Source organism: Bubalus bubalis, chromosome 12 (genome assembly GCF_019923935.1).
Source record: "Bubalus bubalis isolate 160015118507 breed Murrah chromosome 12, NDDB_SH_1, whole genome shotgun sequence".
Classification (NCBI taxonomy): domain Eukaryota; kingdom Metazoa; phylum Chordata; class Mammalia; order Artiodactyla; family Bovidae; genus Bubalus; species Bubalus bubalis.
In genome coordinates, this window is record NC_059168.1 from 36,722,854 (window position 1) to 36,740,888 (window position 18,035).

The 18,035-nt window shown below is 42.1% G+C and overlaps 1 protein-coding gene across 3 annotated transcripts in view; it reads left to right on the forward strand.

The window, feature by feature from the left end:
• SPTBN1 (spectrin beta, non-erythrocytic 1) overlaps window positions 1-18,035 on the forward strand; it is a 211,946-nt gene that overhangs the window by 56,882 nt on the left and 137,029 nt on the right. For all 3 annotated transcript variants that reach the window (XM_025261025.3, XM_045162237.1, XM_045162238.1), the window contains exon 2: window positions 8,352-8,548. In XM_025261025.3, coding sequence (XP_025116810.2) covers window positions 8,401-8,548 — 148 coding nt within the window. In that variant the 5' untranslated portion in view covers window positions 8,352-8,400. The remainder of the gene's footprint in view (window positions 1-8,351; window positions 8,549-18,035) is intronic.

The window sequence follows — 18,035 nt, forward strand, 5'->3', positions numbered from 1 at the left end:
AATAGGCTGCAGTCCATGGGGTCTCGAAGATTGGACACGACTGAGCGACTTCACTTTCACTTTTCACTTCATGCTTTGGAGAAGGAAATGGCAACCCACTCCAGTGTTCTTGCCTGGAGAATCCCAGGCACGGGGGAGCCTGGTGGGCTGCCATCTATGGGGTCGCACAGAGTCGGACAGGACTGAAGCAACTTAGCAGAGAGAGAGAGAGCAGAGAGAGAGTTCTCATTGATTGCCAGCCTCATCAGCTCTCTGCATTTTAAAGATTAGATGATTCTAGTGGCTCTAGATTCAGTGGTGATAAAAAATTACAGATGTTGGGTTCATGGCTGTATGATTTGATCCTATTGTTTTAAGTCTTCAGGCCCGTTTCCACATTTTGTTAATTAAGATAGAAAGCAAAATAATTTGGTTGAAACTTCAAATATAGCAGTAATCCTAATAAATATACATGGGTTATATTTGCCCACTAAATGACAGACTCTTGGATTAGAATAAAAAATAAGAGACATACCTAAAACAAAATGACTTTAAAGAGCAGAATGAGGGTGGGGAGGGACAGGCAAATATTACTATCAATAAAAGTAGTTTTAGTGTTTCTGTAACTTGCATTTCAAATGCAGTGTTGACTTTGAAACAAATCCAGAAAAGAAGATGGTTATAAAGAACATACTATATTTGTAATGATTATATAAATATTAAAATTTACTTTGCTTTCTATGGTTCAAAAAAAAAAGTAGAATTAATATATGCATAGGGATAAAGTCAGAATATTTCATAATGTTGACAACCCACCAAGAAGATAATTATGATTTTGCATGTATCCAGGGAGCTACAAGGAAAGCGTGTTAATCCACAATCATAGTGGTAGATTTTTAACACACTCTGTCACTCATAAGTAAAGCAGACAGATGTTAAGATGACTATAGAGTATTTGAAGACCACCTTTGTTAGTGAGGTTTAAGTTTAAACAGGTCTTTGAGCACCCTTCCCTCTCAAAATGGTCTGAGTTGATGAATTTTGGCTGCTTTATGCAGCCGTATCATACTCTTTGTAAAGTAGATGTGTTCCCATAAAAAGTTTCAAGTAAACTAGATAATCGCAAAAGTGAATGGTAAACGTTTCTGAAGGACTTCGTGTGCCTTTTCTTATGTTGTCAGCTATCACACTCGGACTTTTCCTGGGCATCCTGGTATTGGTGAGCAGAGAGCATTGTTTAGGATGGACTTCTGGGCCTTTTTGTGGAACTGGCTCCATGAACCTGAGCAATGCTTGGTTAGCCAGATTTATTCATCACAGTGATTCCGGGTGTGGCTTCTTGCAGAGACTCCTCCCTCTTGGCTGACACGTGCTGTGCTGCAGAAAGCTTCAGGGGCAAACTGTGAACAGGGTGTGACTCTCCTGCTTTCTGGCCACTGAAGAGTTGAGAGGGTTAAGGCAGAACTCTCAGAGGTCCCTTTCTGGAACCTTTCAAATGTAGTTTGGTCCCTCCAGAGTCCCAGAGCAAGATCTTTTTGTTTTTTTAAGATGAGACCACCAGCAGTCCAATGTATCCTTTTTCAAGTTTTTTTTGTGAGCGACGTGAGAGGGTTTTTTTAAGTGTCTGAAGAACATTTGGATTTGTGAGTCCTGTTGAAGTAATGGTTAGCATATGGTTTTCCTCCTCAAAAAGGGTTGGCAAATGTTAAGTCACCTTCTTATTTAGTTTATTTAAGTCTTTAATTAATATTGGGTACTAATGAAGTATGTTTGTGCATGTATGTAGTGCCAATGGAAATTCCATTTATTCTCTCTTTGTTGCTTTGCTGTTTGATATCTGAGTAGTTGGGACAAAAAATAAATTACTTTCATGGACAAAAACTAAATTAAAAAGGGAAACAAATTTTAATATGTGTGTAGAGAAGCACTTTATTAAATGTATGTGCATTTTCATTAACTGCCTAGTCTAAAAGCGTGACTGCCTTGAAAGCAGAGAGCCCAGCAGATCTGTGTAGCTCAGGAGAGTGTGTGTTCTGGGCTTTATATGACTGATGGAGACGGTACCAGTGTGGCAGCTTGCATTGCCGTTGCTTCTGTGGCCTCACCTTCCCATCCTCCATCCAGTCTCCCACTCACCCAGCCAGTCCATAAATAATTGGCCAGTACTTAATGCTTCTAGGTACCTTGCTGGGAGTTGAGAAATATAAGGACATTGTGATGGAGACTTGAACTTAAGAGTCTATGTCCTGCTGATGGTTAGTAAGTAGATATTTTGAAATTATGAAACAGTCTTATAGTGATAGGGTAGAGGTGTATGAGAAGCCTAGGAGGGAGGACATAGGTGGGCTGCCTAACTCAGACCGGGTGGTGGTAGTGGAGGAAGCACCAGGTGTGGCTTCTGGGATAAGGTAACACCTCAGCTAGCATTTGTGGAAAGAGCAAAGAGTTGTTCTAGGCTGTAGTTTGGAGGTGAGACCAGAGTATGCCTTTTCCTTCATGAGTTGTAAGACTTGAGGAGACGACTACTGAAACCAGGCTGGAGAGCTGGGCTGGCCCCTCACAGACATTCTCATTTCTTGTCACAGGGTTCTGGGCATTATTCGGAAGGCATATGGATTTTTTATTCTGAAGGTTGGGTGCATTTGGTGGATTTTAGTTGTGGGAATCAAGTGATTAGAATTACATATTAGAAAGGTCCCTCTGGTGGCAGTGTAAGGGGAGTGGGTTAGGGGTTGAAATCAGAGGTGAGGCTCTGGAATGAGAAGCTATTGCTTGAGCCAATTTGAGATTTTTCAGGAGGTGCAGCGAACCAGGGGGCCTGCATATGGGAGGAGAGAAAAGTGAAGGATGACCACGAGGTTTCTAGCTGAGGTCGGTTAGGAAAATGAGGTGTCGTTCAGTGAGGGAGTGAGGCAGCGGTAAATGGGGTTTGGAGGAAAGAATGAGTTTAGTTGTAGACACTGGCTTGGTGATCCTTAGGAGACTCTGCCCTTAGCCATCCGGGTCGTGATTGTTGGCACAGAGTAGCAGATAACATCATTCCACAAAACAGAAGAGGGCGTTGGAAGGAAACCTGGAGATAAACCATAAAGAACAAAACCCTGTGCGTTGATCTAATACCCATGTGACAGGGAAAATAGATTTGGTACCTTGGAAAATAAACAGATCATGTTTTCCCTCTAGACTTTGCCAGGTGTTGACTTTCAAAGAAGAGGAGAACTAATAACTCAACTCCCAAAGCTGGGAGTGGTGAAGCTCCAATTTCTTTTCTGTTGTTTGTGACCTTGTGGCCACACAGGCCAAAGCCGGCGGCACCTCTTTGCCTGGTAGGGCTACAATAATAGTTTCCTCATCTATTTCTGTCTTTGCCAGCTTGAAGGAATAAAGTTGTCTTCTTCATGAAGTAGAAAATGATAAAGCTTTGTGGAATGTCTGTATTTTTGGAAAATTCTAGTTCATAGGAATTAGAGAAGGACAGAGGATTAGAGCAGACTAATTTGTGGAAGGGGCTTGTCTTTTTAACTTATTCCTTACTTAAACACACACACACACTCTCACGTGGTAAGAAAAGAGTAGAGATGCCCTTCTAATTATCTTCCCAATATGTAGCCACAGAAGACATGGGTTTTATTCATATCACATCTAGGGTATCAGTGACTTTTATTCACTCAAGGATTATTTAATGGATTCCTGCTGTGGTGATCAAGTCGGAATTCAGGCCCTCACTGAGCCAGGGAGGCAGTAAGAATCCCTCTCAGCAGTGGAGGTGGTTTTATCTCACGCCAGCCTTAAACAGTCCTCTCCAGCTTTTCTGATGGCAGACCAACCACCAGGCAGGGTTCCAAGATGGGCAGCCCACCTCTCTTCTCTCCTCCTAATCTTCCCACAGCCATTGAAGTACAGATTGCTTCACTGGCCCTTGGGACACATGACTGATAGCACCTTGGGAAAATCTAGCCCTTCATAGATAACCTCCTGGGGACACCTGTATGTGTGCTGTAAGTTGGCCCCGCAGCTGACACCATTGTCCTTGTTGAAGTGGGTTATACGATAGTGATGTGTGTTGCTTGCTGGGCTTTCTGGAATCCCTGTGTCAAGGACATGCGCTCGTCCATGCTCTTGCCTTGTCTCTGAAGTTCCTTCACCATCAGGTTCCTGCGCCGTTGCTCTTGAATACCTAGAGGCACCTTTTCACTACGGCCCTGATGGGGAGGTGGGATTTTCAGCTTTGACATACCCCTGAAGTTTTTTTAAAAATTCTGTCATCATGAACACACTATAGTTTGGCGCGGGTATTGTCTTTGGACAGAGAACATTGAGGAAAAAAATGCCCCTGGTATCCAAGTTCTTAGGAGCTCAAGTGAAACAATCAAAAATAATATAATCATATTTCTTTTGTTTATAGACCCATAGGAACTCTTGTTTCCCAGTCCCCTCTTGAGGTTTGGAGGAGCAATGGCATTATTAAAGAACACCATTAAAGAAGAAAACTTAGAGGGACCTCCCTGACGGTCCAGTGATTAAGACTTAGCCTTTTAATGCACGGAGTGCAGTTTGATCCCTGGTTGAGGAGCTAAGATCCCACATGCCTTGTGGCCAAAAAACCAAAACATAAAACAGAAGTAGAATTGTCATAAATTCAATAAAGACTTTTAAAATTGTCCACGTCAAAAAAAAAAAAAAAAAAACAAAAACTGGAAGAAAATGTAGAAAACCTGTGCTTATATTCTTAAAATTACTTATTTTAAACTTGCGTCAAGGACCCAATACTTGCTTGTTGAGGAATTTGTGGATAAGTCAGTGGTTGGAAGATTTATGGGTTGTAGTTGGTCTTACTGTACAGTCAGAGGTTGGCGGGGGTCGGGGTGGCGGGTGGTGGAGCCCAGGTTGGTCACTGCCTTGGAGTGGTGTGGGTTGTTCTCATCGGTCAGCAGGTGGCACCAAATAGCCAAAACAAATCTGGAAAGAGGTACGTGGTAGTCAGATTTCACCTTGGGTTGGCTTAAACATTTTGGAATTAATAGTACTTTCACACTTTTCCCCTTAGAGATCCCATCCTCCAAGGCTAAATTTTGTAGAAATCTTTGGTTTTAATGGAGTCCTAAAAATTAACATCTCCAAGGTTAAATGGTACATAACAATATTGATTTTCTTTTTGAAGGGATTATGACTGTGGATGTTGAAAGCAACTGTAAGATTCTTCTATAGATACACTCACTGGCTTAGGTGTCTGAATTTTACTGTTTTTATGAAATCTTCTAAATACATTGCTAATGGAGGTGTTAAAATTAATCTACTGATAAATGTATGTTGTTGACATGATAATGTCTGCCTCGATGGGAATCTGGGAGTGTACTCCCATCCAAGAAGTTTCTGTTTGAGCAGAGGTGGCTGACTCTGTGAGTTACAGCTGCATGGCTCAGTTGTGAGGTGGACACGGTACCTCTCACTTAGGAACATGGAGGATGTGCTGGTGATGTTCTTCAACAGCTTGTGAGAAAACAGCTAGTGGTGAGAGGGGGTGTCTGTGCTTTTGCCACCAATTGTTACACTGCTTGAGGTGCAATTCAGTTTATTGTTCACAGAAACCTGGTTGCATGGGCCACGTGTGCTTCTGTGCTACAGCTTGAGAAAAGCTACGTTTTGAAGAACAGTAATTCTGCGTTTGTGGCTTTGTTTGTTTTCTTTGTTCTGTGCCACATGTGGGAAAAAATCAGCTCAAGTGGTCCCTTTGTGATTGCCAGGTGGTGTCTGGTTTGATTAGAGCTCCAGCGATTGGGTCTGCTAACTCTGGTCTCTGTGCGCATTCTTGGTGCACACTGAATGAGGTTTTCATGAAATGAGCATCCAGGTACAAAATCTTATAATTTTTGAATCTTAAGATGGGGCAGGTGGGGCAGGATAGTGGGGGAGATGACAAACATCTTTTTCCTTGGGACATTTTCCCACAACTAAGTGGAGGAGGGTAGGCATCTTTTTTCCTCTTCCCTTTTTTAATTTACTCGGATCATTATGTATATAAAACATGCAAGAATTTTGACTACACTGATACAACTTAAGCACATATCCTTGCCTCCTAGAATCTGTTTTTCACACAGCACCAGGATTGACCTTTTAAAGACATTCGTCCAGTGACGTCAGTTTTTAGGTTAAAAGCCTGCTGTGTCTTCCATCACACTTAACAGCCCTTCGTGTCTGGCCCCACCTGCTGTTGTATCCTCATCTCCTTGTCTCTCACTCTGCCCACCTGACTCTGGCCGCACCGAGCTCTTCATTCCTCCAGCGAGCTGTGCTGGTCTTACCGTAGGGCCGTTACACGTGCGGTTTCCTTTGCTGAGAACGTTATTCTTCTTGATCTGAGTGTGAAAGATCATTGAGGTCTCAGTTTACATACTGACTCAGGCCTTCCCTGACCCACCACCAGCTCTAAAATAGCCATTCATCCATTCTTCTCTGTTTTATTTTTAAATTAAGATATAACCGACATATAAGTTTAAGCTTGTAAGTTTAAAACGGTGTAAGATATGTTGTTTTGATATGTTTATATAATATAGTATGATTACCACCGTAGCATTGGCTAAGACCTCTATCACTTCGCATAATTATCATTTCCTTTTTGTGGTAAGAATGATTAAGTCTGGCCTCTGAGCAGCTTTGAAGTTTCTAACACAGCATTATTGATGTTATCCTCTGTCACATCGTTCTAGCTTCATTTTATTTTCTTTCAGCTGTCTTGCCTTTTCTTGTGTGCTGTTTGTCCAGCTCGCCCTACTAGGGCGTAAGCTTCACTAGTGCTGGTCCGTACCTTGTTTACTGTTATCCCCGGCATCAGGAACAGTGCTGAGCATGTACTGGGTCCTCAGTACATTTTGGTTCCATGAATGAATAATAGCTATATTGAAGGGAGAAGCTATATATTTACAGCTAAATATGTTTCACCTAACTCTCTTGAGGGCCCTGTGATACAGCAAAGATGTCAGTGGGCCAAACATTGAGACCAAAGTTCTGAGAATTCCCATTTATCCCTGTAAAACACTGTGGCCATGGTTGGGCCCCTGAGGCAGAGGTATTGGGGTTGGTAGTAGAATTTGAAATAACACAGTCATATACATAATTTCAGTCATTATGTAGTCACTTTTTTGATGCCTGTTAAACACCACCAGTACTGTCACTCAGTTCAGTTCAGTTCAGTGGCTCAGTCGTGTCCGACTTTTCGCGACCCCGTGAATCGCAGCACACCAGGCCTCCCTGTCCATCACCAACTCCTGGAGTTCACTGAGACTCAAACGTCCATCGAGTCAGTGATGCCATCCAGCCATCTCATCCTCTGTCGTCCCCTTCTCCTCCTGCCCCCAATCCCTCCCAGCATCAGAGTCTTTTCCAATGAGTCAACTCTTCACATGAGGTGGCCAAAGTACTGGAATTTCAGCTTTAGCATCATTCCTTCCAAAGAAATCCCAGGACTGATCTCCTTCAGAATGGACTGCTTGGATCTCCTTGCAGTCCAAGGGATTCTCAAGAGTCCTCTCCAACACCACAGTTCAAAAGCATCAATTCTTCGGTGCTCAGCCTTCTTCACAGTCCAACTCTCACATCCATACGTGACCACTGGAAAAACCATAGCCTTGACTAGACAGACCTTTGTTGGCAAAGTAATGTCTCTGCTTTTCAATATGCTATCTAGGTTTACTATGTCATTTAATATTAGGCATCAGTTTTCTAACATGTAAATGAGATGGTTAGATAAAGTCATGTTAGTTCTCTCACATCACATTGTATGAATTTCTAGGAGAAGCTAAAAGCTTATAGTTTATGATGACATACAATAGAAATAAATTTGTTCATTCAGGGACTTCCCTGGTGGTCCAGTGGCTAAGACTCCGTACTCCCAATGCAGGCGGCCTGGGTTCAATCCTTGGTTAGGGAACTAGATCCCACATGCTGCATCTAAGACCTGGCACAGCCAAGTAAGTAAATAAACATAAAAAAAAATTGTTTGTTCATTCAGAAGCCTGATGGAGGTGTTCATCCAGTTCCAATGAAATTCTAAAATTACAAAGTTTAAACATTAGAAAGAAGGAAGAACCCACCCTTTGTTGGGCATCTATCATCTCATTCAGTCTTCTCAACAATCTGTAGGGTATCTTCCCCCTTTAATGTCTGGGGGAACGGAGTCTCAGATGTTAAGTGCTGCGGCCAAGGTCACACACATGTTATGAGGCATTGCTGACGTTACAAACCAGCTCTGATGGACTCCCAAGACCTACTCTTGGCACATAGGACCTGTGTTACCTTCTGCTCACCTTTGCTCAGTAGGTTTGTAGGGACCAACGGCTTAGACATCTGACTAGGGTTTTCCTTTTCTTTCTCAGAGACCTGTAAGAAGGCGCTGATGTGGAGGAGCAGCTGAGACGGTCCAAGATGACGACCACAGTAGCCACAGACTACGACAACATTGAGATCCAGCAGCAGTACAGCGATGTCAACAACCGCTGGGACGTGGACGACTGGGACAATGAGAACAGCTCTGCACGGCTCTTTGAGCGGTCGCGCATCAAGGCTCTGGCAGGTAGGTCTCCCTCCCGCCCCATCATCGAGGCCTGGGATGCCTTACAGATCCCTTTGAAATCAGTCACTCTGTTGCCCTTGCACAATAGACTAATATCTACTTGACCATGTCCTCCGAGAGCAAGCTGACCATTTTAGAAGATGGCCAGTCCCCTATTTGGAGAATTGTCGGTCTCAAGGCCAGAATGATTCAGAGCACAGGGTGTTTGTATAGCCATTCAGAAAAAGTTGCCCTGTGTTTGTCAGATTGTTTTATTTTTAGCACATCTTACGTTTCAGAATATTGAAGTGTACTGTACCTTAGACATAAAAATACAGTTGACCATGGAACGACGTGGGAGTTAGGGACACTGACCTGCTGCACATTCGAAAATCCACATTTAACTTTTGACTCCCCCAGACCTTAACTTCTAATAGCTCACTGTCAGAACTTACTACTAATAGCCCACTGTTGACCTGAAAGCTTATCAATAATATAAACAGTTGATGAATACATATTTTGTAAGTTAAATGTATTATATACTATATTGTTGCCATAAAGTAAGCTGAAGAAAAGAAGAAAATGTTAATAAGAAAATCATAAGGATTTACATTTACTGTGTATCTGTATATTTATTGAAAAAAATTGTGTAAGTGTACCTGCACAATTCAAACTCATGTTGTGTGAGGCAGGGGTCCCCAGCCTCTGGGCCATGGACTGGTACTTCCTGTCAGATCAGCAGCAGCTCTAGATTAGAAATAAAGTGCACAACAAATGTACTGCATTCAAATCATCCCCAAACCATCCCCTCTACTCCTGGTCCATGGAAAAATAGTCTTCCACGAAAGTGGTCCCTGGTGCCAACAAGGCTGGGGACTGCTGGTGTAAGGGTCAACAGAATACAGATAAACATGTTTACTTACGGACTGTGATACGTGAATTAACCAGATGTGTTACAGTACTTACTTTGAGTGGCTAAGGTTAGTTTGTATCACATGGCAGAAGTTTTTGATCTGAAGAGCAGTAGCTTAATCTGGTGAGGGCACATTTCATACAGGTAAGTCTGCCATTGATCAAGTTAACAGGCACGTGTCCCCTACGTTGTGATTTCTCACCCCCTTGTTGCTGTTCAGTTCTTAAAGCACACTTTTACCAGGGCCCTAGGTGAGCAGGGAGTGTTCTGTCCTGAGATGGCCCTGAAGATCAGGAAGGGGCTCAGTCACAGTGAAAAGTCAGCAGTACTGAATACATGTAAACCATGTGGAGTTTATTCAGAATCTTGCCTCTGTACTTTGAGATTTCAAATAAAATGATTTCTGAGTGAGAAAATCAGGTTTATGTATTTTTTCCTGATATCTTTAATTATGACCTATAAATTGAAGTCACAGCTTAAAACGGTAAGTTTACTGTTAATTGTGAAGATAGCTCACTTTTTTGTTACCTTTACAGCATAATGTGATTAAGAGGCATGTACTGCTTAGAGGCGGAACTTAATCCTGAATGGTTTAGATGACAAAGAGAAGTGACAGAGCAGTAGATAAATTCACCTTTAAGCTAGACTTGCTCCTGACCTTAAATGGTGTGACCAGGATCCATTTTCTGTCTCTCTGCATTTTGGCTTTGCTTGCTGGTGTAGACACCATTATCAGGTAAGCTTTTGGGTCCTGGAGTCCCAGGATGGCTGCCCTAGGTTCCGGATCTGTCTGAAAGGATATCCAGCAGAGAAGTGCACCTCTGATTGCCCAGTCTTGTGCTTCTCCGAGACCCTGGGACCAGCCTCACCAGCTTGACTGATTATGCTCGTTTCACATGCCTCTCTCAGAACCTTTGTCCACGGGAGTCATAAGAGGTTATGCTGGTTGACATCAGCTAATCAGGGTGCATCTTGGAGTGCAGGCAATGGGGAGTGGTAGGGTTGATGAGGGGTCAGTCCCACCCAGACAGCTAGGCTAAAAAGTGTGGAATATAATGGGAAAAGAGGAAGAGGGAAATGGATGTTGGGGATGAAGCCAACTGAATGCTGTGGGAAATTTTTCAGTTGCCCTTAGGAGAGTTTATTTCTTGAGCAGTGGTGACTTAAAGATCTTTCTTGAACTTACCTGACTTGAGGGTACAAATAAATGACTAACCAGATAGTCACTCTAGAATTGGAGTGTTATTTTCTAGCTTATTCACTAACATGGAACCTCATGGAAACCATGATCCTGTCCTGTGCTAGTGGATTGATTTGTACTTCAGTCTCTTACCTCATTTTCTTGAGTTTTCATTTGAGCCTTTAGTCCAGTGTGGTACTATAGTGACCAGTCATCTTTGATCACCAGTCAGTTGCTTTCTGGTTCCAGACTGCTGTGTACAGTTGACCCTTGAACAATGGGGATTTTTAACTGTGTAGAGAATTGGTGTCCCTCACCCCTGTGTTGTTCAAGGGTCAGCTGTAGTATTTTCCTTTTACTTGCCGATTGCAGAGCAGATCCTTGTTCTGTGTTACTATAGTTCCAGAGGAGGTCCCCATCTGTTCTAGGATTAATCAGCTGTCCTTACACTTTCTAAGATGTCTTTCCTTCTGTGTTATCCAGGTCCTTGAACAAATGGTAATGGTAGTAAGCATGCTTCCTGTGTGTCAGGCACTGTTCATGGCATATTTTAACAGTTAATCCCATAGCAGTTGTGGGGGAGGTTATTATTGCCTGCAGGGTGAGCCCATGAACTGATTGAACTGACAGGTGAGGAAACTGAGGCACAGGCAGATTAAGTAGCTTGCCAAGGTCACACTGCTGACAAGTGGCTGAAGGCAGACCAGCTCTGAAGTGTGTAGCCTACTATTTTTTTATATTCGATAAAATGCAAAATGATTCAGAGCTCATGGGTGAGAGGAATGATAATGGGTAATTCAGACGTGTTAGAAAGATCTTGAGAAGACTCAGGAATGCATCCTGTGGCTTGAAGAAGCCATGAGTAACTTTTATTGAAAAGAAAACATGCTGCCTCCAGGATATATAATGTGAAAAGAAAAAAGAAATTGCTTTTAGTGAATCCAGAAGACTCCAGGAAAACCATCTGTTTATTGAGGAAACTATCTTGCTTGTTTTCTGACTTCCCAGGTCTGTGTGACAGAACAATCTCTGAGCTCTCCAAAAAGCCTACCATGCTAATGGCAGGAATAACAGTCCAGCCCAGCAGTGTCTAGAACCGTGGTTCTGGAATTTGAGTGGGCTTTAGAATGTTGTGGAGATCTTGTCAAAGCACAGATTATGGGCCCACTCCCAGAGTTTCTGATCCAGTAAGTCCAGGATGGTACTTGATGATTGATTTACGTTCCTAGCAGTTTCCCACATGATGCTATCACGGCTGTCTGGGGAATCATGTGTTGAAACTGGTGTAGAGGACTGATGGTCATCTGGTCTACTTTGTCAGGTGTCTGAGGCCATTTCATCTAGAAACAAAACAAATGAACAAATAAACCAGAAACAAACTCACAGAGATCAGATTAGTGATTACCATAGGGAAAGGGGGGTGAGAGTGGGTAATGGGGGTGGAGGGTGTCGACTGGTGAATGGATGGTAGCTGGAATTGTGCTGGCAATCACTTTGTAGTGTATATAGATGAGAATTCTATTGCTGTGAGCCTGAAGCTTACATGCTTTTTAAAAAAAACCTTTTACTCTTTTAAAGAAATGTAAAAGGTAAACATTTTCTTTTTACAAGTGATGGGTGTTTATGGTTTAGGTTATATTTTGTAGAATCAACACAAATTAAGGCAGGTAGAAAAAGTAATCTTTTTAAAAGTGTAACATTTAGCCTGATAAAGTAATTAGAATTAATATCTTTATATCAACACTCATAAACAGTGAATTTTAAAAAATAGGAGGCTGTGTACCAAAATATTTCATGTTTCTTACTGAGTGATTTTTTTTTTTGTATCTGTATTTGAACTTTTTCCTAAAATAAATCTGAACAATTTGGTAATTAGGGAAAAAGGATAAAAACATCTTAACATCTAATATCACATCCCAAAGTTTTGATTAATGCCCCCCACCAATACGATGGCACAGATAAGTAGTAGGAGAAAGCCTGTGTACAAATGAACATTTCAAAAAATGTCAGAAATTAAAACCAAAATGACTTTGGGAGTTGTCACTCATCAGCATTTATGAGCTAAAATTTTTCAGGAGAGCCTTTCTGCAAAGCTGTGGGAATGACAAAAGAAATTGGCCTTGAGTTTATGTGGTTGTGGAGAATCAAGGAAGCTGAGAAAATGAAGTGAAAGCACCTAATTGTATCTTTTACATTACATGGATAGAGTAAATAACACTTATTTAGTAACTGTATGTATCAACTAGATTCCCTTTAAATGTAAGTTTTCATTGGGGTGACCAAGCATTTCTTGCTGAAATCCCTGCCCTCATTATAGGCCCCTTCAGGGTGGATCCTCCTCCAGGAGGTGATTGAGGTTCCCCCCAACCCCCACTTCCACCCCCAGGCCCTGTGGTTGTATGGGTCTTTTAATTTGTAATCTCCGGGAGAGCAGGAAATTTCTTAGGGCACTAAATGAGCTCTCTAGTGCTAATTAAAATTAGTGGGGACGTTTCAAAAGTACATCCTAAAAAAGCTCTGCAGTTACAGATAAAAAACTTGGGCCGAGGTTTTCTCCAGAAGAAAAGACCTGGATTCTATACAATGAGAGTTAGAGCAGAACTTGCCTCTACTTTCTGCCCGTTGATTGCTAATTTCAAGCTATCATTAAGGTTACATACTTATATGATTTAGTATACTTAATTCGCAAATGGATAGACCTGCACAGATCGTGGAAACTTATTTTGAAACTGTAGAAGAGGAGATTTCCCTGGTGGTCCAGTGGCTGACTCTGAGCTCCCAGTGTAGGGGGCCTGGGTTCGATCCCTGGCCAGGAAACTAGATCCCACATGTGTGTGCTAAGTCACTTCAGTTGTGTCCAACTCTTTGCAACGCTATGGACCCTAGCCCGCCAGGCTTCTCTATCCAAAGGATTCTCCAGGCAGGAAGACTGGAGTAGGTTGCTATGCCCTCCTCCAGGGGATCTTCCCAATTCAAGGGCTGAACTCCTATGTCTCCTGCATTGGCAGGCAGATTTTTTTTTTTTTTTAACCACTAGCACCACCTAGGAAGCCCGGATCACATATATCATAACTAAAGATCCTGCATGCTGAAACAGACCCAATGCAGCCAGATAAATTAATTAAAAGCAAAAAAAATCAAAAAGAAAAACAGTAACTCCTGTTTAAAAAAAAAGGTAAAAGATTTTTTTAATTTACCTTTTTTGAGAGAGATGTCTTATTTTTTCTACCAGTAATAATGAGTTTTTTAATTAGATGGTTTAGATACTGGCTTCATATTTTTTAAGATCTCCTGTACTATAGTGGTTTTACATAGAATTCTGCTTCCCAGAATACGCCTGTTAATGTACAATCCATCTCCCCTGCCAGGATGAATACACAAACAAACAAATATATATAAAATATTTTACTTCCTTCTAGTGAAAGTATGGCGCCAGCTTGCTGTTGAATATGCAAAGAGATCTATAAAACATGGTCTGGAATGATCCAATTAGGAAGATAAAAGCCTGTTTATTTGTATGCCAGTGCCAAGAAAGTAGTGCAGGCAACTAGTGCTCTAGTAATTTAGAGGGAAAGATTGATTGCAAGAGGGAAAAAAACCAAAACCATGTTTAAGAGTCTGAGTCGAGTAATATAAAACCCATTGGAACTTGGAGAGAGACTGAGTCTTGAACCTTGGCGCAGCTGCTTCCGTTTCCACTGCAGCAAAAGAGGAGAGGCTGGGCTGCAGGGCTCTGAGAATGCCTTTCATGAAAATAGAAAGCACTTTCAGCCTTCCAAGATGGTACACCACCTTGAGCTTGGACTCATTCCTTGAAAATTAAGCTAGAGCTTTTCTTATTTGCGTGCTCACCACCCTGTTCAGATGGAACACTTTTATGCCCCAAGGGAAAGGCTTTTTGCATGATGGAGTCGGGGCTTCTCTGGTAGCTCAGTTGGTAAAGAATCTGCCTGCAGTGCAGGAGACATAGGTTTAATCCCTGGGTCAGGAAGATCCTTTGGAGAAGGAAATGACAACCCACTCCGATATTCTTGCCTGGAGAACCCCATGGACAGAGGAGCCTAGCAGGGTTGCAAGAGTCGGACAGGACTGAGTGACTAAATCACCAATCTCTGTTCTCATCTACTCTTGAGGCTGTTTGCCTAAATTATGCATTATTTGGGATTATTTCTGAGAGCAGCATGGTCCCTAGTGCCCAGTAAATACACCACCTATTGTTTGTGAAATCTGAATCTGGAAGAACATTTCATATCAAAGGGGTTTATACAAAGCTATTGAGAGAAAGTCTGTTTAGGTCATTACATGCAGTCCTGGATTATATCCTCAATTTATTTTCTGTATACATAAAGCTTCAGTAGTGTCCCAGCCGTAGGACTACAGGAATCTTTTCTTTCTCTTTTAGATACAGGTTCCTCAGATTTCCCTCCCATCTCTTTCTCCTTGCTGCTGTAGATGACCCCCTCCTGACTTTTGAAATCTGCTTGGATTCCTGCTCCTATTCCTTATAGTCTTCAAATTCTCTCTCATCTCAGCAGTGGCTGAAACTCCATAGTAGCTGAGATGAATGATCCTGTCTGGGAGCACCAGCCTCTCCTTTATCAAACCTCTTAACCACATACCATTCCTCTTCCTAACCCAGCCCCCATTCCTGCCCCTCAGTCACTTTCAAGTTTTATTCATTTGGCAGAGAACCTCTCTATCTTCATTCCCTTATCATCTCTTGCTGCATCCCCGGTGGCTCAGATGGTAAAGAATCTGCCTGCAATGCAGGAGACCTGGGTTCTATCCCTGGATCGGGAAGATCCCCTGGAGAAGGGAATGGCACCCCACTACAGTATTCTTGCCTGGAGAATGCCATGGATGGAGGAGCCTGGCGGGCGACAGCCTATAGGGTCGCAAAGAGTAGCACACAACTGAGTGACTAACACTTTTACCTTCACTACATCTTAGCCCTTTTCTTAACTTCTCACCCAACAAGAAAATTTTCCTTAAGTCAGTCTTTTATTTTTGAGGAACTCTGATCACCATTTTTAGGGGGAAATTCCTTATATTTTATGGTTGATTTATTATTTAACTTAGGGAATGTGACCTGTCTTTTGTTGGAGACTGCCTAGGTAAGCAAAAGAGGAAAACATTATCATTTTTATCCAGTCTTCTGCTTTTCCTACTCTCTCTGCATATGTACACCCCCTACCCACAGCCATCTGTCTGTCTGTTAAGTATCAGCTTTATTGAGATATTACTTCAGTTGCTCAGTCATGTCCAACTCTTTGTGACCCCATGGTCTGCAGCACGCCAGGCCTCCTTGTCCATCACCGACTCCTGGAGCTTACTCAAACTCATGTCTGTCAAGTCTGTGATGCCATCCAACCATCTCATCTTCTGTTGTCCCCTTTTCCTCCCGCCTTCAATCTTTCCCAGCATCAGGGTCTTTTCCAGTGAGTCAGTTCTTCGCATCAGGTGGCCGAAGTATTGAAGTTTCAGCTTCAGCATCAGTCCTTCCAATGAATATTCAGGACTGATTTCCTTTAGGATTTACTGGTTGGATCTCCTTGCAGTCCAAGGAGGTATTACTTACATATTGTAAAATTTACCCCTGTAAAGTATACAATTCAGTGGTTTTTAATATACTCACAGTTATATTTAATAACACTAATCTCAGAACATTTCATCACCCCCAAAAGAAGTCACATACACATTAGCAGTCACTTCCCATTTTCATTCCTCCCCATCTCCAGGTAGCCACTAATCTAGTTTCTGACTATGGATTTGTCTACTCTGGACATTTCAACTAAATTGAATCCTACAATCTGTGGCTATTTGTGACCAATTTCTTTTACTTTAGCAAAATATTTTCAGGGTTCATCCTTGTGGTGGCATGTGTCAATACCTCATTTCTCCCTCTGTTCTCTTATGTAAGTAATGATGGTAGATGAGTGGGAAAGAACAGAAAAAATTCTGTAACAGTTGCCAACACCATAATACTGTGATTTTATTTGGCAGTTGCCTTGGAGCAGATGGCAGATCTCTCGTAGGCATCTGATACTGTGGAGTTAAATACTTCTTCATTTACTTGGATGTGGTCACCAGAAAAACCTACTGATGGGTGTTTGGTCATCTTGTATGGTCATCTTTGTTCCCTCTTTTGAATTCACTTATACCATTCAACTCTTTAGCCAGTTTTCCACCAAAGTGGACCCATGAGCAAATAAAGAAGAAAATATAAGAAAGTAAGAAGATAATATATCATTTATATGCAAGGCATTTATAAAGTCCTGTCCACTTTAAAAACACATCTCACAATGAGAACAAACTAAAAATATCACAAAGTCAATTCTACAATGAAATTCAGATAGCTACGGTTTTTTATTTAACTGCCATTTTCAGCAGTACCATTCAGTTTAGTATTCTAATTTGTGGAGAAAACTGATCTGGGGAGATGTTAGTTTCTTGAATTACAGTTTTGATGTCTGACACCAAGCTGATTTAAGAAGATGGCTTTGGTTATTAAATGGTGTATCTGTCATAAGTTTTTACATGATCACATTCAATATAGTAATCCAGTGGGAGGGTTCTGGGTACCATGGTAACAAGCATTTGGTTTATGCCTGCTGATGGGCTTCTCTGGAAAGAATTCTGCATTCAGAATTATTATGGCTTCGCCCTTTCTGGTTGTCAGAAACAGGGATTCACTTAAGTATCTGAATAAAAAAAGGTAGAGTGTGGTGAAGTAGGGGCACAGGTTACTGCAAAGCTTCCAGCTTGGGAGACTCAGAAATTCGTTAGTGACTGAGGCTGCGGTAGGGCTGGAGGTGATCTTCATCTTTCAGGTGGGGTGGGTGCCTCGCTGACGGGAGCCCTTTGCATAGTGCTGGTGTCTGCTCACCATACGTCAGCTCACACGTGGCTTTGGTGTGTTGTAGTTCCAACTCTACCTCCTGCCAGTCTTTTCTGTTTTGGTCTCATTGCTAAATGATTCAATACCTTGGCTTCTCTAGTCCACATCTCTGTGAGGTTGAGTATGGAGATGGGGCTCCAGTTGGCCCAGAGAATCTTTTTATACCAGGTCATGACCAACTGATTACTTACAAGTGACTACCTTTAGGAGCAGTATCCATAACATTGGTGAAGAGTAAGAAGCTATATGGATAAAACACACCCACCCCATCCATCCATGGCTTAGAGAGAATTCAGCTGGCAGTTGGAGGCTGTGGTTGGCATTTCTCATGCAGAATTGTGGTGTGGTGGGGGAAGGCACTTTATGTTGGGATTTTGGGGGAAAGATACTGGTGTATTTTGTGTGACCAAGGGAAGAGCCAAACAGCCGATCGAAAGAGAAGGCAAGGTGCAGATAGGCCCCAGAACAACAGAAAATAAGGGTTTCTATCCCTCAGTCTCTTGATTTTAGCTTCTAT